The 27,972-nt window shown below is 40.9% G+C and overlaps 1 protein-coding gene across 1 annotated transcript in view; it reads left to right on the forward strand.

The window, feature by feature from the left end:
- PANX2 (pannexin 2) overlaps nt 1-23,315 on the forward strand; it is a 33,819-nt gene extending 10,504 nt beyond the window's left edge. Inside the window, exons 2-3 of the mRNA XM_032769386.2 lie at nt 19,583-21,034; nt 22,937-23,315. Of these exons, the coding sequence (XP_032625277.1) occupies nt 19,583-21,034; nt 22,937-23,301 (1,817 nt within the window). The 3' untranslated portion in view covers nt 23,302-23,315. The remainder of the gene's footprint in view (nt 1-19,582; nt 21,035-22,936) is intronic.
- The last annotated feature ends 4,657 nt before the right edge of the window (nt 23,316-27,972 follow it).

Below are 27,972 nucleotides of genomic sequence, written 5' to 3' on the forward strand. Positions count from 1 at the left end.
TAGAGTATGGCATAATCTCTCACTGTGGTCTGTGTAGTATGTAGATAGCAGTGGATTTTTTACCTTTAGTCCATTTGGTATGATGTCCATCCATTTGCATTTGGAAAGGAAGATGATATCAGTCTGTATTTGCGCAAGTTTTTTCATGACGTTGATGGATCTCCACTCCATACAGCTAAATGTGGTGAAAACTAGCCCCCTTTAAGGTCACTCATATTGAGAATGCAAAATCACTAGTGATTTTTGAAAATCATCACCACAGACTTTAAGGGCTTTAGACTCTCTCTTCCTCTGCTTGGTATGGAGGGAAGCAAAATAGGGCAGAACCTCAACCAGCCCTGTAGAAGGGGGAACCCTACCTGTAGCATGTTACTTCTGTACTGCAAGTGCCCTTCTGTGTAACATCTGCAGGCTTTGTGGGTCTTAGAGGTAACCTTCTGAGGAAGGGGGAGGAGTTTGATAATTTCCCTTTGGATAATGTGGATTTCCCAGTAGAAATCTATGCACGACTTACTGGTGAAAAGAGCAGTAACTTACCTCCATGTTTATAGTCCTTTCAGAGAAAGAGTTCCAAAGGGAACCATGTGATTAATGGAGGGGAGGCTGAGATATTCTCAGACTGGATGTCACTCTGCAAGGATAAGCAGACAAGTGCATGTGAATCTAGTGGAGCAGCTGATTTTACTGACATAAATCCTTCATTTTCCCTTTTGGCTTAAACTGCACTCCCTGCGGGGGAAAATCTGCCTTTATCTCTGCAACTTGTGGAACATATTTTACCCTTGGGAAGATTTATATGTGGAAGGGGCAGTCTGTATCCTTAAAAGAGTCAGACAACTTTTTCAGATAGACCAAAACCAAAATCATTTGAGTCTAATCACAGACTCTGTATGCTAAGTTCACCTTGGGATCACGAAACTGTAGCTTATGCTAAAAGCAGTTTTTGCAGTGGAGTTGTAGCTGTGTTCAGGATATGAATGAGGTAATCTTTTATTGCACTGACTTCTGTTGGTGGGCGGTATGGCTTTCAAGCTATGCAGGGCTCTATGTAGCTTGAAAGCCTTGTACCTTCCTCCATCAGAAGTTGGTCCAAAGAAAGATAAAAGAATAGACAGGACAAACCTTGCCTCTCAGCACAAAGGACACCATTATATTATACTGGGAAAATGGGCCACATTCTGCTCTCCAGTGGTGTCACTGGGTTGCTCAGATGCTCCAAAACACAGAAAAACAAAACAGAAAAGGACGGGAGGGAGAATAAAAGCTCACCCACTCTAATGATCATATCATAGGACGTTACCATGCCGTTCTGATTACCATACGCCGGAAATGACCGGGAGCTCATTTCCTATTTTTAAACCTAGGGCCCCCGCTGACCTCACCTGAGGCCAGCCAGGAGCAACCACAGCTGATGACGAGGACAGTTACGCCAGTCCTAACTGCACTGTACCATCTGCCACCCAGGAAGGGAGGGGAGAGGATCTGCTGTATCAGACTGCCCCAGCACCGTTCTACCAGCACAGAAGCAGCTAGACAAACAGTGACATTGAAAAAAGCAACAAACGATTTTTTTCCGCTTTCTTGCACGGGGGTGGGGATAAAATTGATGAGATACACCCTGAACCACCCCGGACAACGTGTTGACCCTACAGACATATGGGAGCTCAGCCAAGAATGCAAATGGCTTTTTCGGAGATGCGGGGACTGTGGGATAGCTGAGCCCTTCCCTCTCCTCCTACGACGAGCGTCCATTGATCTTTGGCTTTCCTTACGCGTACACACTCGAGCAACTGCTGCATTGTAGGACTAGTGCTCAGTCATAGCCTGGAGAATTTTTCTATCACATAATTGCCTGTTCGCGCACTTGAGTGGTGTTCAGCTTCGTCTTCTGTAACTGAGGTCATCACTGAATAGAAACAGATTATGTCTCCCCATATTGGGTGCTCAGATGCTGCAACCAGAAAGCGACGGACGGGGGGGATAGACCTCTGGATGGAAAATATTGAGTGGGTTGAGCTCTAGGCCTGCTCGTCACGCGGGTCGACGCAGGTGCGATAATAGGTGCCAGTATCTGTCGTAAAACGAACCAAGTAAAGGCGCCAATGGCCAGGTGGCCCGCAGAGGTAGTGAGCGGCAACAGGCAATGATCAAGTAATCTCTGCTCCTGCCCATCCGTCTCCAATCGCTCTGACAAACAGTAGGCAAGGGACAAACCACACACTTTCCTTAACCATACCTGGCTAATAGCATTTATGGAACTTCAGCCGACCATAATTTATCCAGTTCCCTTTTAAAGGCCTGTTATAGTCATAGGCTTTTACAACTCTCTCCGGTAAGGAGTTCCACAAGCTTGACAGTGCGCTGCGTGAGGAGAAGCTCCTTTTATTAGTTTTAAACCTGCTGCCTGTTAATTCATTTGATGACCGCGCTAGTTCTTGGTATTTGGGAATAAAGTAATAACTTTTCCTTATCCCATTTTCTCAACATCATGGCTCATGATTTTATATACCTTCTATCATCATCCCCCCCTCTAGTCTCCTCTTTTTCGGGCAAGCTGAAGAGTCCTATTCCTCCCAGCCTCTTTAATGCTTTCCTCATATCGGGACGGCTGCTCTCCAAACGGCTCTATCATTTTAGGTTGCCGCTTATCTGAAGCCTTGTTGCTAGTGCCATATATCTTTTTCTAGGTGAGGAGGCCACATCTGTACACAGTATTCCAAGATTAGTGGGCGTACCATGGACTTTTATATAAGGGCAATAATGTATTTGCTCAGTCTTATTCTTATCCCTTTTTAATTAATTAAAGATTACCAACTCCTGTTTGCTTTTTGAGCTGCGCTCTGCAGGCAGCTGGGCAGGACATCTTCAGAGAACACGATTGACTCCAAGGTATCTTTTTCGCTGGCTCGATTGTAGCTAATTAGCCGGGCATCATATTTGTTGTATCGTTGGGGTATCTCTTTTTCCAATGTGGTAAACACACAAAAAAGGCATTACTTTTAACGATTTATCTCAGGCATTAATTTCATTTGCATTTTGTTGCGCGCAATCACATATAGTTTTGTTGGCTTCTTTTTGAAGATTTCTTTACAGTTCTGCTTTGTCTTAACTATCTTGAGGCAGAATTTAGTAATCACTGGTGCAAACATTGCCCACCGCCGATAGTCTTCACTGTCTCCACCCTTTCTCCAGATCATTTATGGTAAATGAATAGGATTGGGTCTCAAGATGACCCTTAGGGAACACCACTATTCGCGGGCTCTCAATTCTGCAGAATTTTTACGCATTAAGTCCTATCTGCTTTATTCGCTGTCTTTTAAACCAGTCTGCAATCTATGAAAGGGACGCTTCCGCATTTTAATCGCCATGTGTCTAACAGATGTCTTAAGGTTAATGTTTCTTTTACGCTTAAAAGGATTTACAAGGGACCAACACGCTGACCAAGAGGGACATCATGAAAACGGCCGGATATTTTAAAAGTCACGGTGAGGGAAGTTTTGGGACTGCTGGGTCTTTTGTTTAATCTCTCAGCTATGAGAAGCTTCTGTTCTTCTTCTAATCTTCTGTGTCCAACTTGTAAGTAAGGTAGAAAACTATATAGTCTTTTATGTTTGTTTTGGGTGTATTTACTATGTGTGTAACTTGGCTGGAAATTGTTTTCATAGTTGGATATCTTGTGAATCTAGGACTGTTAATTCATGTATTTTCTTATAAGCAATAGCCCTGTATTGTCAATCGTTGATGCAGAGAATAATTTGGTGTCTTGATGTTCTTATTCTTTTTTAATATTAAAGCTTTCTTTTTAATAAACCTGTTGCAGTTTCTCTGGTTAGGACAAACCGGAAAGCTCGGAGGGGGGAAACCTAGCGCTCTGTGTTTAACTGCTCTAGTGTCCCAGGAGCGGGAAGAAGGCTACGGGCGAAGAGAGAGAGACTGCTTTTCTGTTTACCTTGTATTTGGGTTTGTCTCTTTGTGGAAGAAAGGAGAGAGCTGTTTCTTGATTGTGATTACAAGAGATTTGGCATCCACTACTAACTCTAGGTTAGGCCCAGAGAATGGAAAGTTCTGGGCGGGAGAGGGAAGAGGAGGGAAGTGGTTTATTTCCCTTTGTTGGAGACTCAAAGGCATCTGAGTCTTGGGATTCCCCCAGGGAAGGTTTTGGCAGGGGCTGCAAGTGTACCAGGCACTGATTCTGGTCTGGTGGCAGGCCGAGATAAGATCCAAGCTGGTAATTAAGGCGGCTTGGAGGTTCATGCTAAGACACCAGATTTTGGATGGCGCTAAGGTCCAGATTTGGGAAAGAGGCTTAATTATACGGTGATAATTTTCTTGTGACAGGCTCAATTTACATAAACAGCCTTTTGGTGAGGGGCCATTGTCAAAGGGCTTTCTGGAAAATTTAAGTATAACTGTTGTCGCACAGATCCCCTTGTCCACATATTTGTTGACCCCTTCAAAGATAAGCTCTAATAGATTGTAAGACGTGATTTCCCTTTAGGGTCAGAAAACCCCATGTTGACTATTGCTCAACAAATTGGTTTTTCTATGTGTTCTGACAATTTTATTCGTAACTATTGTTGTCAACTAATTTGCCCAGTACCCGTGGGACGTTAGATCTTACCAGTCTGTAATGTGGCCGTGGGAATCACCCTAGAGCCGCTTTTTACAATATTGGTGTTAATCATTAGCTAACTTCCATCATTGGGTACTCAAAGGACGATTTTAAGGACAGGTTAACATCTTAGTTAATAAGTTCCTCAAACTTCACATTTGAGTTCTTTCAGAACTCTTTGGTGAATGCCATCAATGGTCCCGGTGACTCTGTTAATGTTGAGTTTATAATTAATTCCAAAACGCCCTGACTTAATCTGTGAAGCAGTCTCGCTCAATTTGTCACGTGGCGCTACAAAAGCCAGCTCAGGTTTGGGAATCTCCCTAACATCCTCAGCCGTGAAGACTGAAGCAAAGAATCCATTTAGTTTCTCCACAATGACTTTGTCATCTTTAAGCGCCCCTTTTGTATCTCGATCATCAAGGGGCCCCACTGGTTGTTTAGCCCCACATCCTGTTTAGCATAAAACTATAATGTAAGCTCATCCTGGATTTGGTGTATAAAATTGTCTTCTCTTTGGGAGCTAACAACTCAGGATCAGAGCTTCTAATTACTAAGGACTCAGTCCTGCTCCCATAGAAATCGGTAGCAAAACTCCCATTAATTTTAATAGGAGCAGGATTAGACCCTAGCTCTTTTATTACCAAGGCTCTATTTACTCAGACTTCCTAGTGAAATTCCACTTGTTCAGAGAGATTGTACATTGTGTTTACTAATGATGTTAGTCCTGCTACACTGTGTTTACTAATGATGTTCGTCCTGCTGAATACATGCCTTATTGCTAAGTGTATTTATTAGGACATACCCTGCTTCCTGATGCTTGTATTATTCTTTACCCACGCACTGTCACTGTAGTTTCCAAAGTCTAACTATGCTCTTTGCTTTGAATGCTTCTCCATACCTTCTGGGTGGGCCAGTGCAACCACTAGGCAAACTAGGAGGCCGCCTAGGGCACCAAGATTTGAGGGCACCAAAAAGCGGTGGCCAGAATGTCTGGGATGCTCACCCAGAGCCGGCTAAACGTGTGAACCTCTTCCTGCCACTGTGCGAGGGGATGCTGCAGCTTTGATCAGCTCCGGCCGGCTGGGAAGTAATGTCATTGCTCCTCTGGCCGCCAGGGGCGCTGCGCTGCTCCGACTCTTCCCCAGGGCCCCCACCCCTGCTCAGCCCTGCCCCGCCCCCACTCCCGTGAGCTTTGCAGGAGGGCCGGGCCTGCACTCACCGGTGGGGAGAAGTGCAGAGATGCAACCCCAGCCACGCCACCGGTGAGTGCTGAGGGGTGGTTCCCCCCTGCCCTCCAAGCCAGCCCTACCCCCACTGCCCTGCCTCCAGCCAGCCCCATACCCCCTGCTCGCATCCAGCCCCTGCAACAACCCCCTGCCCAAAGCCAGCCAGCCCCATACTCCCCTGTCTCCATCCAACCCCTGCCACACCTGTGTGCCCAAAGCCAGCCAGCCCCACATTCTGTCAGGTTATTCATTTATTTTCATTAAATATGTAGACTAAATAATGACATTAATAAATTTTCAAACCGAATATGTATTAATTCTAATGAACAATGCCACATTATGCAGTATTCATTTTTGAAAGTTTATAATAAGCGATGCTCTGAGGGTGGCGGGGTGCAAGGTGGAAGTTTCGCCTAGGGTGCAAAATATCTTTGCACCGGCCCTTCCTTCTGGCAAATTAGATAGTAGATACAGAAAAAGCAAACTCTGCTGGCAAAAATGGGGTGATTTTTGTTATTGTATCTCTATCGCAAATACCATGGCAGCTTCCCAAATGCTGCTTTGTGCCTTGAATTCAGAAGTTATTGTGTCAGAATAAACAATAAGAACTGATACTTCTTATGAATCTTAATTCCTGTAAATAGTAATATCCATGGAAAGCCACTTAAAGCCAATATAATCTTCCTAAACAAAAAGAAACTTATGGGCAGATCTATCCAGGCTTATGCAACCAGTACTTGTAAAACACTTGAGTGCAGTGTATGTAATTAAGGGTGTTATGCAAGTATGGTGTGGTGAGCTCAGAGCAATGGTTTCTTGCAACATATCTTTCTTAGTGTAGGAAGGGTCTGTATGACTAGTATATGGTGTGCAGCTGAACCTCTCATATCCCTTCTGTACCCCAGTGCTTATGCATGCAGGACCAAACAAGGAGTAAATAGGAGTCAACAGTGTCTGTGAAATCCAGTGGAGCATGTGGAGTAGCATCCGCTTGACTGGACAGCTTGCTTGTGCTATACAAGTGACTTGGAAAAGGGAATACACCAGGAGAAAACTTGAGTTTCCCAGCATCAGCCCATGCCTTGTTGGCCTAGAAAGTGAATATAGACAAGCACAATTATACTTTAGATAACAAGACAAACAAAAAATGTCATGACAGAGAGAATTATTTAAAAGGCAATAATCCATCTCCGGTTTTAAAGATCATTATCTCTGCAGCATGAGTTAATGTGTACTATACTTCCCTGATGGGTAAAGTAAAGAGAGCCTTAGTTTATGATGATAATACTGTATTTATTTCATAAGCCAAATGCTTGTTTAAGTTAACATAACTTTCTCTTTGTTTATCTAGGCAGTTTATTCCACACTGATTGCCCTGGTACCCGAGTGCTTTTATCTTTACATCACCACTGAGAAATTAAGAATATGATTTACTGTTTTAATAACTGTATTAACAAGTAAAGAAGGATTTAGTAGTTCACCAGGCACTGAACTAAGTCTTATGTTAACTCCATGAATAAGACCACAGTGTAGGTGAGTTTCATATTTTACGTGTTGTTTTAAATATGGAAGAGCCTTTCTTCCATCAGAGGTACCTTTGCTGTCACTCTTTATGAACTTTTATTCCTGACTTTGTGTCAAAGATCAACTGAAATGACAGTCTATGTTTGCCAGATGTAAGAAACTGTAATGTAAACAAAATCTATAGAGAGAGAAAATAATTTCCTCCCCAAACTTCACTACTAGATGGGAATGCATTTTGGGTGAAATTCACCCCTGTGCAGAGGGACACTATGAGGCCTCTCTGTACTCTGTAAGCCCAATACGATTTTGAGAGTGAAATCCTGACCACATTTGAAGTCAATGGTAGTTTTGCTATTGACTTCATTGGGGCCAGGATTTCATTTTGAGGGCATAAGTTAAGGCTTACGTGGGGCATACCATGGTTCTTGTGCTGACCCTCTGCAAAGAGGTGAAATTCACCCTTTACTTATGCTCTTCAGGACATCTTTCAGGAGAGACCTGTGGACACTTGCTCACATATAGTCCATTTTACAGTGTTGTTACTGAACTTACCAGTTTTTTAATTTTTTTTAAATAAAATAGCATGATTCCTAGAAAGCAAGCTCCCCAGAGGCTGAGTCAACAGCTATACATAGCATGTTTATGGCTGGCACACGATAACCACAGTGAGGGTACGAAGACCTCTAAGAAAGATACTCGGCTATTACGCTAGCAAAAAAAATCTAGGAGTTTGAGAGAGAGTCCAAGGGATTTGCATGAGCCCTCTCCCCATCTCTGACCCCTATATCCCAGCCCTAGAAAAATTGCATCTCACATGCTGATTCTGCTCCCATTGGAAATCAGCGGGCATTTTGCCTTTAATGGGAGCAGGACTGGCCTATAATTCTTTGACTGAATGGGTTCAGATCTGAATTTAAGTTGAACCCAAGATTTGTTTTCTAAAATTTCAGGGCTTAAAGCCTCATTTACAAGGATTCATACAATAGCGAGGTCTCAAGGAGTCGGCTCCAGTGGTGTTGAAGGTAATTTATAGAGGATAACAAGTCCAAATGCACAGAGCTGGTAGGCCCAGAGGAATTTACTTGTTTTTATTCACTGTTTTCCTTCAGGAATTATTGTCTAAAACTTAAGGACAACAAAAGGATGATATATTTTTTTTTAATTTAAGATGAAAGCTACCATCTGTGCATATTTGAACTCTTTCCTTTATTGTCAAAGGTATTTGTATTTCTGTCAAAATACCAAAGATGTCCCTAGTCATGTTAATAAGAGAGTTTAATACACCAGTCTCCAGTGCACAGTCAACTGCATATGCATCTCCTTGCATGGTACATGTCTGTTCATGACCCTTCAAAGGGTCAGAAACCCTTCCGTTTTTCGTTCCGTAACGCTTCATACACACAGGCCTGATTCTTTGCTGTCCAGCACCTTGTTATATGTTCATGGCATACACAGAGAGAGAGAGATAAAAACATAAATACTCACACTGCCACCCTGCAGCAAAACACTACTTTTATTTCCTAAAATTCAGAATAACACACAAGAATCCAAAAACAGAGAGAAAGCAGGCTATCCCCCAAAACAGAGAGGCACAACTCAGCCCTCTTTACACTGGGCTGGCTGCCTGCAGACCAGTTGGTGCTAGGTTCAGAATCGCATGCTTCTGTACAGATCCTGCTAGCCTGCAAGCAGGACCAGGAAAACCCCTGAGCATTTCAAGTGATAGTTTAGAATTTCAATATAGTGTTCAGTACACCACTCTTGTTTAGAACACTACCACTGGTGTGTGAATGGAGGAAATGTGCCCCCACTTTGTACCAGTGAAAATGACTGTACAAGATGCCAGACAGCCTAGAAGCAAGCTGTGAGCCTATAATTTTATGGTGTCACTTGTGCAATTTATACATTATTTATTGATGGCCTTCCATATTAGAAATGTCAGAGCCTAGTGGATTAGTATGTTCATATTACTAGGGGTTTTTCAATTTTTCTTACTGAACCAGAATTTTATTGCTCCTACCTTTTGCATCCTTCTTGGAAGAATATGTAAAGAAATGATAAGCCACCACAAAATTTCATTTAGTTACACATTAGTACAGTAACCACAGAGCACACATGCAGTTCTAATCCAGAATCAAACCAAATCCACTCTACCCCAAAATTCAGCAGTTGTTTTGGATTTGATGTTCTGTTTCTCCCATTCTAGAGACAGGTCAGAGCTGTGAAGTTTTGATCTAGATTTAAAGAGTCCCAAATGTTTGGATGCGCTACACACACATTTCCATATGTAGGTCCCTTTTACAATGTCTAGAATCAGTGTTGGAAGCTTGAATTACACATATAACATTAAATCTGACTTTGAAGTGCATCATTTTGTGTCCAGTGCTGTTTTAACTCTCCCTTCAGTTCCTCCTGTCTTTAGCCATGAAACCCACGGACCTGAAGCTCACCACAAATAGGTCATCCGAGGTAGAAATGTACATGCCCAGAGGATAATCTGTGCAGAATACTTTTCTTCATTGGCAGGTGCCGAAATTGTTTGTTCTGTGGGTAGCTGCAATATGATTGTCAGGACAGTGATTCTGCATTTAGGGTGAGGATACTTATGGTGTTGTTGCCTCATCCTCCCAGACACTAAGTTCTTCAGCCTACTTTAGATTGGGAGGAATTTGGTCCTTGCTCTTAACTGCTTAGTTTGTGTGTATTGTTTTATTTTCCTTATTATAAAGAAAAATTCTCCATTGAACAGGTCAGGTCCGGTGCTGTGCTGCTTACTCAGACAATGCTCTCATTGATGTCTGTGGGAGATTTTCTGAGTAAGGAGCTGAAGTGTAGGCTCCAAAGGGAATGAATGCATTGTTGCAAATGTTATGTTCCATTTTAAATATCAAGGTGTTGAAATGTTTGATTTCTGAATGATCAAAGAAAGCTTTAGGGTTAATGATGCAGTCCAAGAATTGCCAAATCACATTAATTTTCTTATAATGTACACTACCCAGTGTTTTCCCGTCACAGTGAATGATAATTTTCATATCATAGTCAACTATCACATGTTCATTTTTCCCCTCAAAAGCTGTTAAATACTTCTAATAAAGCAGAACATTGGCAGCCAGTTGATTTCCGTTTTGGTCAAAAAGCCCAGCTCTGCTGTTGGCCTTCTTATTAAATTTATAAATTGATGCCTTCAAATACCAAACATTGCTCACAAATACTGTATTTCTATATCTCTTAGCAGTTACCTAGCTCAGCCTTCTACCACCCTTCTGCTAGAAAATTCTCATGAGGAAGTAATGGAAGGAGACAGTAAGTTAAATGACTGATGAGTCAGTTCAAGTTTTACGTTTTAATTCTTTATATGTAATCATTTCTGCATAAATGATGCTTATTTCACTGTGTAGTACAGTTTCTACATGAGTTCAATGTCTCTTGATGCATTTCATTATCTACAGTATGTTTTAAATCTTGTTTGTTGAGGATTTATTTAATACACAATTAGGTTCTCTTTTTTGGTATCTCTGATCAACTTCTCATACTAATATTCTTGTTTCAAGATGTGGGCAGTGTATATTACACATACTCAAGTCATCTGACGTATGTATAAAGTGGCTTTTAATTTATGTGTTTATTTTCAAAATTCTCTCTGGTTACACCTAGAGCAGTGTATGGCAGTAAAGTGCAAAAAACTATATTTTTAATTATTATTGCTAAGAGTACAGGGCCAGATTCTGTTTTGGTTACATGAAGGCATAATTAAGGGCAGAAATTTGTCCCACAAGTGTTTTGGCCCCACTTAAGTTCTACTTATTACAGACCCTTAGGCCCTGATTCAGCAAATAGGATGAGAGGAGTAGCAATGGGCTTAAGCACATGCTTACATGTTTTGTAGTATCCGGACCTTATACAGGATATAAATGGTACCTAGAGTCTTTTGTAGGCTCACTGCTCTGGCGGAAATTTCACCTAAAGGTTAAAGATAGTTCCCAAATAAATAGGACTCTACCAAATTCATGGTCCATTTTGATCAATTTCATGGCCAGAGGGTTTTAAAATTGGTCAGTTTCACATTTTTAGAGGTTTACCTCTGAAATTTCATGCTGTTGTAACCGTGGGGGTCCCACCCAAAAGTGCATCATGGGGGGGTCACAAAGCTGATGTAGGGATGTTGTGGAATTGCTTCACTTCTGCACTGCCTTCAGAGCTGGGTTCCAAAGGCAGCAGCCACAAAACTTCCCGCAGCCAGGGGAGATTCAGGGAGGTGGAGGTGGGTCTGATCTCCCCCATGCTGCTGGGAGCCTTCAGAGCTGACAGCATCCATGGAGCTTCCTGCAGCTGGGGAAGATACCCAGAGGTGGGTCTGAGCTCCCCCTCAGGAGCAGCCCTGCAGGGGAAGAGGAAGCCCTGTCTCTCCCCAGCCCCGTCAGGACTAGCAGCTGGAGCCCAGTGAACAGTAGGAACCTTCAGCTGGGGTGTCCCCAGCCCTGCCCCTCCAATAGCTAGATTTCACAGGGGAGATCTGATTTCACGGTTCATGATGTGTTTTTCGTGGCCGTGAATTTGGCAGGGCCTTACAAATAAAGGATAGACGCAGGCTGGCCTGTCCTCAGGGGCATGCGCAGAAACTTAAATTTGATTGCTTTTGGAAGGGCGTTTCAGGGCCCTCTGGGCCTCTGCCAATTATTGGGGCAAGGATGTCCATGCCCCTGCTCTCTACCCCCTTGTGCACCCCCCTGCCTGTCATGAGCTTAACTCAAGAGGCAAGGCATAGTTATCCAGTAGAGTTGTTTTCTACAATCAAAAAACAATTCAAGGGAATAGTGTAAAGATCACATACAATATTTCTTGAAGTGACGTGCAGTTATCTGTCCTGGCTTCTAGTTCTCAGAGAATGCATGGAGACATGAGCATCCTGTTTTTCTCATGGGATCTCTGTGTGTCAGATGCATGCTGTTGAGGACTGAAGTGTGAATGAGGTGAAGTTTAACATGCACTTACAGACACCTGAAGGAATTCACAGTGACCTAAGTTATCTGTTTTGTTAGATGCTGCCTTACTCAGTCTTATTCAAGAGGAAAACATGGTTAAATAATATTGGGAGTATGACTGAAGTTCCGGGAAGTTCATAGACTTGGATTTTAAAGCCACTTGAGGGCTTTGGAAGCCTTATTTACCATTAACTTTAAGGAGAACGGCATCCAGATATCCTGGGAAAATCTCAGCCCATATGTATTGGAGGCTGAAAAAGGCTGCAGAAAGAATCAGCCTCACAACTGAATTGTCAGCATTAAGATCTGTGTGGTGCATGAGTTAAAAGTCAAATATGTGTAAATGTTATTGTTGGTGGCATATTATTTAGTAGACTGATATGATTCCCTTGGAGATTTCTTTTGCATCAAACAGGGCCTGATCCAAAGGCCTCAGAGGCAGTCTTTCCATTGGCTGACTGGATTTTGGATCAGGCCCATATGTATGCGCTTGTATTGAATTTGGAAGTACAATCCTCCAATAGCACTATGGTAGCAGCTTTTCTTACAGTCCCAGTGGCCATCACACAGACTTTAGGAAGCTGAGAGAGCAGCATTTCGGCCAATCCTCTGAGAAGTCCCAGTCAATGTTAAGGTCCTGAGGGTTGGAGCCCAACCACTATTCCTAGGGCACTGTCAGTGCAGAGCCATCTAAAGACATGTTTAAGTCATCACTTGTGATTATTTTATTTAATGAAGGAGTGGGATCCATTTAGGGGTTGTGGGAAGCTCACCATTTGCAGGCTTCAGGGGTTTGAGGAAGCCAGTTGGGAGGGAAAGCATGGCCTCTTTGCAATACGTATAGCTGATGGAGTGGGTGGACCAGTTCAGGAGGGCAAGAGGCATCTACAGTGGGATTGTGATGCTATGTGATGACACTCTTATGGCTCTACACTGACATTTTGCAAAACCCAGTTTTTTTTACATACAGGGCAGCTTGTTTTCTAAAGGGCAATAGTCCAGGGTCTTCCATCTCACCTTCCAAAAAAACCCCAACAACCTACTAGAAGAGATTACAAATATTTAACTACCTTATGGGCTCATTTTTTGACATGTTTGTTTCTTTTTTATACTGCAACTATTTTTGAGTTATACCTGGGCAAAAAAGCATCTGATACAAGCCAACTTTGACACTTCTGATCATGATAAATATGAATATAATATGATATTTCCACCATTTATGCAGTTTATTTTTTGTGCTTGACCTGCTTAGACTGTGCAGTTAGACCAGGTTGTATATAGCCAGTTTTACTTTATGGTCAGAGTTCATTTCACTTTGGCTTTTCATGCACAAGCACAGGTTACTTATAGGTATTTCTGTGGTGATGATTATTAATGTATCTTCATAAGAACGGCCATACTGGGTCAGACCAAAGGTCCAGCTAGCCCAGTATCCTGTCTTCCGACAGTGGCCAATTCCAGATGCCCTAGAGGGAATGAACAGAACAGGTAATCACCAAGTGATCTATCCCTTGTCACCCATTTCCAGCTTCTGGCAGCCAGAAGCTAGGGACACCATCCCTGCCCATCCTGGCTAATAGCCATTGATGGACCTATCCTCCATGAACTTATCTAGTTCTTTTTTGAACTCTCTTACAGTCTTGGTCTTCACAACACGGATTTCAATGGGAGCTAAATGCCTAAATAGCTTTTAGGGATCTGGGCTTGAGTGTTTATACGGTTGCTTTGGGCTTTTGATCACTGGAGAGGAACTTTTAAATTGCTAAAAAATATTTTAATTTTTTTTTTTTATTTCATGGAATATTTCTTTATTCACTTTGAGTGAAATTCATCTCCAGGCAGAAGGCCTGTCCACCATTTAATTCCTCATTAATTAAATTGAAAAGTAAACAGTGCACAGGTCTCTCTTTGGGGCCCTGTGTATAGGATGAATTTCACTGATTACATTTTGGTCATTCTCCAAAACCTAAACTTGCCTTCTAACTGACCTGATATTGTCCCTTAAAGCTTTACATCATGGAAATCAAGATCACAGTACAGAAACATGTGGTTATGAGGGTAAGCCATGTCACTTTCCTCCAGATATCTGTTTTTCCTCACAGAGTTCTGTATAGCACAGGAGGAAACGGTTGAAGTGGGATGCAACAGTACATCACTATGGAACATCTCTGTACAATGATATTATCATCTTGCAACATGGTCATCGCATACTGGATGATAGCTTATTATTGAAAAATGTCTCCCCATAGGAAGCAGTCTAGGGGCTTTCAACTAGGAATTTCTGACACCCCCTACTGCAACAGTTGCTATTTCTGAACTAATTCTCTCACTCTGGGCCTCCGCGTTTCAATGAGGACCCAGATAAAAATATTTCTCTTCCCCTGGGGGAGGCATTACAAGGCACTGTTGAGGCCTTTACGCCTCATTCCCTGGTAAGTGAATTTTAGCATGTGTTGTGTAGTTAATTTTAGAAAAGGTAATGTCTATTATATGTAGTTAATAATTTGTAGCAAATACTCTCCCAAATAACTTTGTGTGTATGTTAATTATGTAGTGATAATGTAGGACTATGCTGTAGGACTTGAAATGTATGTAAATAGAGAATCAACACTTCATGAGAAGATACAATTATAAATATTGGTCCTGTTTCTGCCACCCTTATTTACCTTCATTGTACCTATCTGTGTGGGTAGCCTATTGGCTATTAAACATAAAGACTGCTTATGTACATCATACACAGTTATGGGTAAGGCATGTAGAATCTGGGACATTTGTGAACAATAGGGTAGTCCCTTTTCTTGATTTTATTTTTTCAATTATTTTTCTTTTTAAACAGGCCGACTGGATCTAGAAAAAAGGAGAATAAATGTCAGTACTTACGCTTTCTCATCGTGGGGGAAATTGTGCCTCAGGAAGACAAACTGAATCATCAGGCATGGAGCCTACAGTCTGAAGTGAAGGACAGTACTGCTAAATAAAGGTAAAGTTATTGTCTTTTTTATTTTATTAATAGTAATAATACTTAGAATTTATAGAACTAGCTTAGGACCTGATCCTACAAACACTTATGCATGTGCTTAATCTTACCCACCGAGTTAAGTCAGACTACATATGTAATAAGACTTGTGTGTGTAAGTTGTTGCAGGAATTGGTCCCTATGTGGAGCTTATTTTTTCATAACTGTCCTTTAAATATTGCTGTTGAGCTCATGGCCCCAGTGAAGTCAGTGGAAGTTTTGCCGTTTACTTCAATGGAACCTGGATTTCACCCAGTAATTGTTTAAATAATATCAGAAGTAATAGAGTTATACATAATTTCCCTGTAAAATATTGACAGGGAAGACAGATCTGGTTAGGTAATATAATTTTTCGTTAGACTGAACTTTTTAACCTGAGTAACATGATTTTTTTTCCCCAGAGAGAAGAGGATCCAGAGCCATTTTCCTTTAAACATTACTTTAAAAAAAAAACACAATTAGTTACTTTTCTTAAAATAAAATACTTTGGTTACATGCCTTATTGCGTATTTATTCCCGAGTTATGTACCTAGTGTGGATGATCATGTCTATGGCTGTTTGATTGCATGTATGTTGATACTGTGATATATTGTGGATGCACTGTGTGTGTGGCATGGTATTGTACTGCTTTATGATAGACCTGTCATTGTATGATAGTATTCTGTACCAGCTGAATTCATGAAGCTTCGCATCTGGCTTATGTAGCAGAAGCCTGTGTTTCAGTGGTACCTAATGCATATGTGTAAATCTGGATTGTGACTAATGTCTGTTTAAAGCACTGGATCTTCTCAGTGTTCCCTGAAGCCTAAGGGAATTGTATTATGGAATATTTCTGTGGCATTGCCTAAAAGGGTTTGATTTCTGCAAGGTGCTAAGCAATCTGTGGAGGTGCTGAGTGCCTTCAGCTCTCTCTGACTTCAGCATGTTGCAGATTTAGGCCCCCTGGCCCTGATTCATCAAGGCTTTAATGCATAATGCTAAGCGTGTGAGTAGTCCCATGGACTTTCATGAATGTGTGTAACTATGCTGTTTAATTGTACACTCTTATGTGGCTCTTATGTTTTAGAAACACATTTATAAGAACATTGCAATCAGTAGGTTGTATACATAGCTAATTCCTTGCTAAAAATGTACCGAGAGAGGATGAAATGCTGGCTCCATTGCAGTCAATAGCAAAATTCCCACTGACTTCAGTGGAGCCTGGATTTCACCATGAGTGTGTGCTGTGCCTCATTATTTAAATGCTATATCACTATTCATAGCAAGCCTGTCAAAATAATAAATATGTAAAACAATACATTAACCTAAATAAATAACATCAATAAACAAAACACCAGTTAAAAATAGTACGGTGTGTTCAATAACTAATGAACTACAAAACTCCCACTTCACACCATACAGTGAGAGCAGCTGAAAAACAGGCATTTAACAGTGGAAGAGCTAGCAAACTTCCCCAGGAGAACTTTGACTTTCTTTGCTCGACAGGAGAAACTCATATTTGAAGTCATCTCTAGTAAATGAGACTCTGTTTGGTTCAAACGTCATAGTGCAACTCTTCAGATTTTTCTCTCTGACCAGTATGAATGAAATGGTTGTAGAGTAAGAACTCCTATACATAATCTATAGAGATTTGCTCCTGTAGAGTACTTTACACCTGCTCCAGTGCCCACTGAAATTAATGGAAAGACTCCAGAGAACCCAATTAGACTGGGTTAAGCCCAATTAGATATTGACCTGCCATGACTCTTGAAATACATACAAATGTCATTCTGGTCAGTCTCCCTCTCTTTTTCTCTACATTCTGTCCTATGTGCTATACGTAGTCGGACAGTTAGTATATTTAAATGATTATACTAGATTATACTAGAATGATTATACACCACGCCTTGTGCCAAGTTTGAAATATGTGCCCAATCCATGGTGCATGCACATCAATGAAAATGGTAAGTTTATGACCTTTCATTGAGATTGTTTGTTTATTTTTATTGCATTGCAATTCTGTGTTGAAGTATTGCAATAGTTATCTTAATTGTGGGGCCTCAGTGGAAAAACAAAAAAATGGTGTTCCTGATTTATTTCGTAACACCAGCTGGTGCATGAATCTGGAATAAATGCAATTGCTTTGTGCGAGCAATTGTATACAGTCTTGACTGCATGTTTCTGGTACAGTACGTACTGTGACCTAGGAGAAATGGTCACATACTTTTCCACAGGAGAAGTTGTTTTTCTCTGAAACTTAATTTGGAGCTGACAGGTGTGGCTTAGCGCATGGAAGATCTTTTAATATATTTCTGGATATAAGAAACTGCATTCAGTGTCTATGCTACTTTTTTAACTGAAACTTTTCTTCCATAGGAACCTACTGAATCTCTAGGGAAACCTTAGCAGTAAGGTAGTAACAGTAACCAACCCCCTGATGGCACGAGTTGGAATTTCTTGGCACACATCTCCCATGATCAGTAATGGGATGCGATAATGATTGCCGAAAACCAGGGAGCCAATGAGCGTTTTCCTAGTAGAAGCAGGTGGTAGATGCTGCAGTTGGAATTTTTTTCTAATTGCTGGAATTTGGGGCTCATGCAACCAGAAAAGATATTTGAGTAAAGAGACTCTGGAAATACACCTAAAAATGAGTCTAAATGAGAAATTGAGTAACATTAACATACTCTTCTTAAACTGCCCTCTCTGAAAGGTTGGAACTGAATCATTTTGAGATACTGTTTTGCTTTCTGTTGTAAAGGTACTTAATTCTAATTCATTAGACTTATCAAATGAATTGACTTTGTATTGTTGTTTAGTAGCATTTACTGTAACTGTTCCACCCAGATTAGTTGTACTTCAGAAACTAATCCTTATTGTTGTGCATTGCTTCAAAAAAAAACAAACCCACAAACCGTCCCTGACAAAACACCTAAAAACTAACCCTGAAACTTACACTGATTTGATTACATGAAGACCCAGTATGTTCATGTGCCTTTTGGATACTTCCACAGTACAAGAGAACTGTTCAGTTTCCCTTGCGAGGCTCAGTAAATTTGGCAGGTGGGGGTCTTTTTTTTGCCTACTGCTGCAGCAAAGATTAGAGCTTCTTTGCGCATGTGATTTATGGGGAAGGGTTTAAACACCGTAGAGGAAATTGTTAGTCATTGATACCAAATGAAACAACTCTCAAGGCGTGTTACAATTTGTAAAGACCCAGCGGCCTTAACTGATCCTTAAAACCCTTTAATCCTGTTGCTCCCAGAGCCCAGGTTATGTGTTCATAATGGAAACAAGCTTGGTGTTTTTGGCACATTCTGTGTTCAAGAAGAAAAATATTTACGTAATGTGGGTCTGATTTAGCAACTGCTTCTTGTAATGCCTGTCAGAACACTATAAAAATTTACTCCATATCCAGTACTCTCTAGAGCATATCATTGAGCTGACATGGATATAGTACATGCTTTCTCTTCTAAGAGCATGTCTAGGTCAAGGTCATTATTGTGTCATTGAGAGTAAGTAACAATAGTCCAACTTTCACTAGACTTTATAGAATATTTTATTGTTAGTCTTGAAAAATCTTTAACAGTAAATATCTGAAGGTAAAACTAAATATTTACCATGCTAAATAGACTGTTACACCAACAGATAATCTGTCCAAGTATCACCACTGAAATCAAAGAGAGACTTGAGATGAAGTTGACCCAGTATCTAGATGATATTAAGTTTAAATTTTCTTTGTCATGTTCAGTACAATAGTCCTTGTTACTGTGAGTTTTCACAGGATTAGATTCATTGACTTCAACTACAACTAATTTGGCTTTATTAATGAAAAAATATTTCACTAAGGTGAGTCATATATTATGCTTATTTCTATAGGGGAAGCCATGTCATTTTGATATAACAGTCTCAGTTGCTGTACAGTGGTTAAGGATATCCTGTTCATTAGCTGTCCAGAGTTGAGAGTGGAGTTCTACATTGGAAGTGGTAGCCCATGCAATTTATAAAACTTTTTTTTTTTTTTTTAACATTTCTAGTTGAGGTTTATTAAAGCTCTTCAAGCAGATAGTTTTGCCCGGGGTGTGGGCAGTATGGGTTGTAACTAATATTAAATCTTTGTGGCCTTGATGGCCATGTAAAGAAACAGTAAAAGAACATTGATATCATTTGAAATATTTATTTTACAGAGTTCCTTTTGTAGGTTAAATGCACAGCAGTGACTTTTCTCTCTGTTATACAGAGGAGCCAATATACTGTTACACACCCCACAACTTCACCCGTGACCAAGCCTTGTATGCCAGAGGATATTGTTGGACAGAACTAATAGATGCCTTGCCAGGAGTTGATGCCAGCCATTGGCCCTCCTTGTTTGAGCATAAGTTCCTTCCTTATGCACTGCTGGCTTTTGCTGGCATAATGTACATTCCAGCTCTTGGCTGGGAGTTTCTGGCCTCCACCAGACTGACTTCTGAGCTTAATTTTTTGCTTCAGGAGATTGATAACTGCTACCACCGTGCAGCAGAAGGGCGTGCACCGAAAATAGAGAAACAAATACAATCCAAAGGCCCTGGGATCACAGAGCGGGAAAAAAGAGAAATAATTGAGAATGCCGAAAAGGAAAAAAGCCCTGAGCAGAATTTGTTTGAAAAATACCTGGAAAGAAGAGGGCGAAGTAACTTTTTAGCTAAACTTTATCTTGCAAGACATTTATTTATCATATTTTTAAGCATTATACCAATTACATATTTATCCACCTACTATGCTACGCAGAAGCAAAATGAGTTTACGTGTGCACTAGGAGAGCCTCCTGACAAAACGAGCAGCTCCAAATTACACATCAGAGTGAACTGCAAGCTGCCAGCTGTCCAGCTGCAACGGATAATTGCTGGAGTAGACATTGTCCTCCTCTGCTTTATGAACTTGATCATTCTCATCAACTTAGTTCACCTTTTCATATTCCGCAAGTCTAATTTCATATTTGATAAACTGAACAAGGTTGGAATAAAGACCAAGAAACAGTGGCAAAAGTCTCAGTTCTGTGACATCAATATTTTAGCTATGTTTTGCAATGAAAATCGAGACCATATAAAATCCCTAAACCGCTTGGATTTTATAACAAATGAAAGTGATCTGATGTATGATAATGTGGTGCGCCAGTTGCTGGCAGCGCTGGCCCAGTCTAATCATGATGTCACACCAACGATGCGTGATTCAGGGATTCAGACTATAGACCCCAGTATCGATCCAGCAGACATTGATGCCAGTGAACAGCTCGTCATTAAGAGACCTAGGAAGAAGATGAAATGGATCCCAAGTAGCAGTCCACTTCCGCAGCCATTCAAAGAGCAGTTAGCTATTATGAAGGTTGAAAACCACAAACCTGAAAAGCCGAAGCCAGTGCGCAGGAAAACAGCAACTGATAGCCTTATCGCTCCTCTGATAGAGTCCACTTCAAAAACCTCACAGCAATCATCATCTCATAAAACTGAGTCAAACACCATCTCCAGCACAGGCAATGAGAAAAAACATACACGGCACTTTTCACTGGATGTTCACCCATATATACTTAGCAGTAAAAAACCCAAGCCAGAGATTCAAGCCATTGCTTCAATGCCTACATCCAAAAGCCAAGAAGGTGGATTTTTAAACCAAGAGGAAAATGTCATAGTTCATGTCACCTCTTCTCTCGAAGGTACAGTATGTCATTGCAGTACCATTTCAACAGCAATAAACTGAACAGGCCAGAATTTGGAGTAGCTGTCTGCTGTAGGTTGAACTCAAAGATGACCTGATCTGTTTGCTCTATCTTGTTAAATTTCTAAGCAGCTGATAATATAAGGGCAAGTAGTCTTCTTAAATGAGTTAGACAGAATTTCTCGATATAGGTCTGTGATAAGGAATAGTAGAGCTGTGGCAAGGCAGAGCTATGCAACATGTCCTTCTGCTTTGCAGATTTTTTTTGTAGTAGTAATAGATTTTTACACGTAATTTTGAATTTGGCCTTATGCAAAATGTCACCACTTTTGCCAGGAAAAGAGGTAAGAGTTGGCTCCCAGGATACCCCACCCTTTCCTATCTCTCTGTTCTACTTCATTGTAAGTTACGTCACTCATTTTCCAGTAACACAGGAACTGCCATGCTAGATCAAACCAGTGTTCCATCTAATCCAGTATCCCGTGTATGGTGAGCCAGTGCCAGCTGCTGAGGAAGGTGTACAAAACTGTGCAGACGGCAGTTACAGAATAATCTTCCTACTCCCCTTTTGTTAGAGGCTGACTTATGCCCTGAATCTTGAGGATTCGAAAACTCAGGTTATTGTTGAGTTGTAATCCTTAATATGAATTTAAATTTTCCTTTGTCTTACTTGGCTTTAAGGAAGGCTGGTCTGTGTGAAAGGCACCTCTTGGAACTCAGGTTCATTTCTCAGCTTGGCCACAGTCTTCTGTGTGTTCTTGGACAAGTCACAGTTCCCCACCTGTATGATGTGGATAATAGTACTTCCCTAGCTCAGAAGCATAGGGGCTGACTCTGTGACTGCTCACCACCCACCAGCCACAGCTAATCACTGTGCTACCGATCAGCTGTTTGGGGAATGGGGAAGGCACTGGGGGAAGGGGTGGATTGTGAGTGGGGCCTTGGGGCAGAGCCGGGGTGGAGCACCCCTGGGGAAAAATAAAAGTCAGCGCCTATGCTCAGAAGGGTGTTGTAAAGACAAATATTTCAAGCATCGCTGAGATGCTATGGTGATGGGCGCCATATCTAGCTATTTTGTTTCTTACTGTAAGTGACCGATATAAAAGATGAAATATGCAATTGGAGTTATAGAAAACTTTGTGTTAAAGATATGGCTCTAAGTTCCTTATAAGCGAAGAACACCCCCCTTTCTGGACCTCAGCAGACAGACAACTACTGTGTCCTCCCTGCCCAGCAGAAAAGTGATTTGAGATCTAAAAATTTCTGTCATTTCCAAATCCTTATGCTCCTTTTTGGAGTCTTCAAACTCCCCAATATATGTGTGCAGGACTTCCTACAGCATTCTTAATCCAGTAGCCTGTTCTGACTCCAACTCCCTGAAGCTACAGGGGGTTTCTGGTCTCAATTATCTTTATTTAAACAAGCGTTTGGATATTTTAAGTTGTGAGTACAAAATAATTACAACAGCTGCTTTTGTGCCCACCTTAAACCCCACCCAAGAATGCTTTTGAGTGAGCAAGTTCTGGAAAGAAACATTTATTGATTACACATTGTTGAGCTATTTCATTTAGAATAGCAACTTATGATGTGTGTAATGAGGATGATTTCACATAGGGGATGCTTAGAAATGTAGCTTTAAGTGATATTTACAAAACTTGTTAGTCACACTGTAATGTGCATCTAGGACAAGAATTTTCAAAAGTCAAAGCTCTCATGAAGAAGTAGTCTTAGATTTCTCACAGTCCAATTAAAACCTGTGTATTGGGCCCAATTCTTCTCCTACTGAAATTAGTGGCAAAACTCCCGTTGACTTCTGTGGGATCAGGATACAGCTATGTGGTGGATTAGTGGGGGAAAACAGACTAGCCAGTGATTTACTCTGTATTCTGTTTTCTTTCAGTCATCCCACATCATGAGAAAGAGATTCCATACTCATCTGAGACATGCAGAACTGTCCCTGCTGCTGGGACTTACCTCTCCTGCAATCACAATCACATAGCAACAACTACTGCTGCTGCAACAAATACAACCTTGAGCCACGTCAAACTAGAACCAACAGCTGCACTGAATCGTAATCCTACTCACCCTCTGCTGAACGTCAATACACTGTATGAAGATCACGAGGAAGAGGTTTCCAACCTTACAGACAACAGTATTCATTCACCAACCGATGCAGGGGAAATACTCTCCATACCTACCCCAAAGCACATAATGATGGCAACATTTGAAGAACCAAGGGCAATAGTGAGTTCTGTGGAGTACTAAAGATATAGTGCTGCATGGATCTGGTTAGGTCCATGTACTACTGTAATGGAACCCTTAACAATGCAATTCACTGCATGAGCATGGAGAATTTTAATACAGACCATAGGCTTTGGTAATACCACAAATTGATCTTTCAGGATAGCTTCGTCACCCCTTTCACTAGTTTGCAAAATAGAATAATAAAAAAAAAATCGGATGAAAGTACACCTTTACCTCCAAGAGCACCCAGGCACAAAAAGTTAGCTGTAACTTCATCAATTAAATATGGATCAATACAACTTTTGAAACACTAAAAGAGTTTGATGACATGTCACAGTGATTTTTACAGAGCACTTATATCCTTTGTATTTACAATGGCTAATTAAAGCTAAATAGATATTGGTGAGGTGTATCTTCTATTTTAATGGCAGGAGTTAAATAAGAGTTTAATAATAAGGAAAATATATTTTTTCTCCATGGACTTTATGGAAAAGACATATGCAAGAAACATTTATTTTTTTTGTTTCTTTGGCTCACTTGTGTTGGGCTTGATGGAGGTTTAGGATAAGGGCTTACTAACACCAGCTTATAGTACAAAAAGGATTGAAGTGCTTCAGTCTGAATTTGTGAGTGAGAGGTATGCCCTGCCCTTTAATCTTATGTGTGAATGGAAGATGATGAAATAAGAGTTTATTTTCTTAAATATATTTTACCATTGAAAAATTACTTGAATAGCTTTTCAAATCAGGTTTTGCTTTTATCAAAATAGAGAGAGGAGGGTCATTCTAGCAGCTTATTTTTGCATAGTCTATTTATGAACCGAGTTAGAAACTTTCAAAGGTGCTTCACTGATATGAAAAAATCCTCCAATGGTGATGCAGTGTAAAACCACAATGTTTTCAAACAATGCAGAGTTAAAGAGGATTGTTAATTTATGTTTGCAGTCTCTCCTAGACTCTGATCCAGCAAAGCATGTGAGTAATCCCACTGAAGTCACTTGAGAATACACACATGCTTAAAGTTGAGCCCATGCTTATGTGGCTTTTCTGGATCTGGACCATAATGTATACGGACAATAATCCTGCAGCATGTGCTGTCATTCCGGTTCAAAGTTTGTCTTCCTTGGCCCAAAGTACATCCTCATGCCCATTCATCCTATAACTTGGACATGTGAGATTTTATGAGAATATTCTAATAGAAGAAAAAAATCTACTAAAAATGTATCATGCAATAACCATTCTCCTCAAAAGTCTAGTCCGACAAGAAAAGACTATATCAAAATGATATTCACAGTGCATTCAAAATTATGAACTACTGTTTGCTTCAAAATTCTGTATGGTGGTAGAAAAAATATAGAGAGCACAAGTATGGGACTGAAATCTTAAATATATTTTTTAATTTATATTACCTCAGACATGGATATATGATACCAGTATTTAATGAACTATAGCACTGAAGATAAATAAACATTATTCTGAATATCCTTCATGTGTAATATTTTATAGCTAAATGACCCACCTCTACCACAACATGAGAAAAAAACTAAACTAGATGCAGTTAAATAGAGGATGTAAATGTAAATCTATTAAATATGATTTTGATGTGGATGTTCCCATTCCACCTTGCACATTTGACTTTACTGACTTGATGGCTAAGAAGGTGGTTTGCAGTTTTTAAGTAATAAAAGTCCAGTTGCGTATTTAGAACCTTATTCTGAACCCCTTATCTAGGTAAAACTTGATGCAATAGGAAGTTTTACCTGTACAGAAACTGCAGAATGGGGACTTAATTGAGGTCTACACTACTTCAGAGCTGGTTCTTCACTCTATCTGGTGAGTTGCTGCATTGTGTTCACATTCAGCTGAAATCAGTGGCACATCAGGACCTCCCTGGTAAGTACAAATGCACTGCTTTGTTATATTCATCAGCATTGCAGGCACATTCTGCTGGATGTATTCAATACAGTGGGTAGCAGTTTAAAGGAATATTTTTTCAGCCAAACAAATCTTTCTAGTTTCACTGGGTCTTGCTTAGAATCATAGAATATCAGGGTTGGAAGGAACCTCAGGAGATCATCTAGTCCAACCCCCTGCTCAAAGCAGGACCAATTCCCAACTAAATCATCCCAGCCAGGGCTTTGTCAAGCCTGACCTTAAAAACCTCTAAGGAAGGAGATTCCACCACCTCCCTAGGTAACTGGACACAGTACTCCAGATGAGCCTCACCAATGTCGAATAGAGGGGAATGATCACGTCCCTCGATCTGCTGGCAATGCCCCTACTTATACAGCCCAAATGCTGTTAGCCTTCTTGGCAACAAAGGCACACTGTTGACTCATATCCAGCTTCTCGTCCACTGTAACCCCTAGGTCCTTTTCTGCAGAACTGCTTCCTAGCCATTCGGTCCCTAGTCTGTAACAGTGAATGGGATTCTTCCGTCCTAAGTGCAGGACTCTGCACTTGTCCTTGTTGAACCTCATCAGGTTTCTTTTGGCCCAATCCTCTAATTTGTCTAGGTCCCTCTGTATCCTATCCCTACCCTCCAGCGTATCTACCACTCCTCCCAGTTTAGTGTCATCTGCAAACTTGCTGAGAGTGCAGTCCACGCCATCCTCCAGATCATTAATGAAGATATTGAACAAAACCAGCCCCAGGACCGACCCTTGGGGCACTCCACTTGATACCGGCTGCCAACTAGACATGGAGCCATTGATCACTACCCGTTGAGCCCGACGATCTAGCCAGCTTTCTATCCACCTTATAGTCCATTCATCCAGCCCATACTTCTTTAACTTGCTGGCAAGAATACTGTGGGAGACTGTATCAAAAGCTTTGCTAAAGTCAAGGAATAACACATCCACTGCTTTCCCCTCATCCACAGACCCAGTTATCTCTCATCATAGAAGGCAATTAGGTTAGTCAGGCATGACTTGCCCTTGGTGAATCCATGCTGACTGTTCCTGATCACTTTCCTCTCCTCTAAGTGCTTCAGAATTGATTCCTTGAGGACCTGCTCCATGATTTTTCCAGGGACTGAGGTGAGGCTGACTGGCCTGTAGTTCCCCGGATCCTCCTCCTTCCCTTTTTTAAAGATGGGCACTACATTAGCCTTTTCATGGACTTGTGCTCATCCAGTTTTTCTAAATAGTCCCAAACCACTTCTTTCTCCACAGAGGGCTGGTCACCTCCTCCCCATACTGTGCTGCCCAGTGCAGCAGTCTGGGAGCTGACCTTTGTTCGTGAAGACAGAGGCAAACAAAGCATTTGCGTACATTAGCTTTTTCCACATCTTCTGTCACTAGGTTGTCTCCCTCATTCAGTAAGGGACCCACACTTTCCTTGACTTTTTTCTTGTTGCTAGCATACCTGAAGAAATCCTTCTTGTTACTCTTAACATCTCTTCCTAGCTGAAACTGTTAAGTGTGGTTTGGCCTTCCTGATTTCACTCCTGCATGGCTGAGCAATATTTTTTTATACTCCTCCCTGGTCATTTGTCCAATCTTCCACTTCTTGTAAGCTTTTTTGTTTTGTTTTTTTAGATCAGCAAGGATTTCACTGTTAAGCCAAGCTGGTCTCCTGCTGTGTTTACTATTCTTTCTACACATCAGGATGTTTTTCTCCTGCAACCTCAATAAGGGTTCTTTAAAATACAGCAAGCTCTCCTGGACTCCTTTCCCCCTCATGTTATTCTCCCAGGGGATCCTGCCCATCAGTTCGCTGAGGGAGTCACTCTGCTTTTCTGAAGTCTAGGGTCCAGGAGCTGCTCTTCTTTCTTTTTGCCAGTGAAGAAGTTGAGAAATTATGGAACATAGTCTCAAAAGATCCGGAATTCATTAATGAACACAGAACCAAATAATGCATCATGAGCCAAATTCACAACCAGTTTAAGGAGATCATTGCAGTCACTCGAGTTGCAGCTATTTACCAGCAAAAAGAATGTCTTCCCATCTGTTCATGGGTTAGATCGACAGTATTATGCACACATACAAAATTCTATGATGTGTTGGATTAGTTTGATACCTAATATTGAATGGAATGTCAAACCTGTCAGCCTCTGGTCAAAATGTGTTCATGTACCATGTCTAAACAAAAATTAAGTGCCTGACCCAACATTCCAGGCACACCTGAAAGGACCAGCAAGTTCACTGGGGATTTTCAGAAGGCAAGGAATGCAGGGCTGGGACTTCAGTGATATGCAGCTACATATTTCATAAATAATTTTTTTTAAAGTACCAGTAATTAATTTCCCCCTTTTGTTATTTGGGAATGGCCATGATCAGTCCATGTTAATAGATGTTCCAATTTTCAGAGAAATTGACAAGTGTTATCTTTTCATCAACTTAGTTTTTGTATTCTCTTGTTGCCTAAGAAAATCTGAAAATAAAAAGTTTCATCCATGCTCTTGCATAAGAGAAAGTGTTAACTTTCCTACATAATTTGCATGTGTTTCTATTATACAACTTTCAGAAAAGGAGAAGTGGGATTACAATGCTTCATTGGGAAGAAGGGTGACTGTTGTTGATAGAGGTTCTCTCTTTTTCTTTTTTTTGTTTTGTTTGTGCTTGCTGGCTTCTCAGGTCTCACACTTAGATTGTCATATTTTAACTAAGTTGCAGGACAAGTGTACATAGTCCAGTTTGACCTTGATCATTTAAAAACCCCCAAACCACTGAAGTGCGCACATTGTAACAAT

The sequence above is a fragment of the Chelonoidis abingdonii genome, chromosome 1, assembly GCF_003597395.2.
Source record: "Chelonoidis abingdonii isolate Lonesome George chromosome 1, CheloAbing_2.0, whole genome shotgun sequence".
NCBI lineage: Eukaryota > Metazoa > Chordata > Testudines > Testudinidae > Chelonoidis > Chelonoidis abingdonii.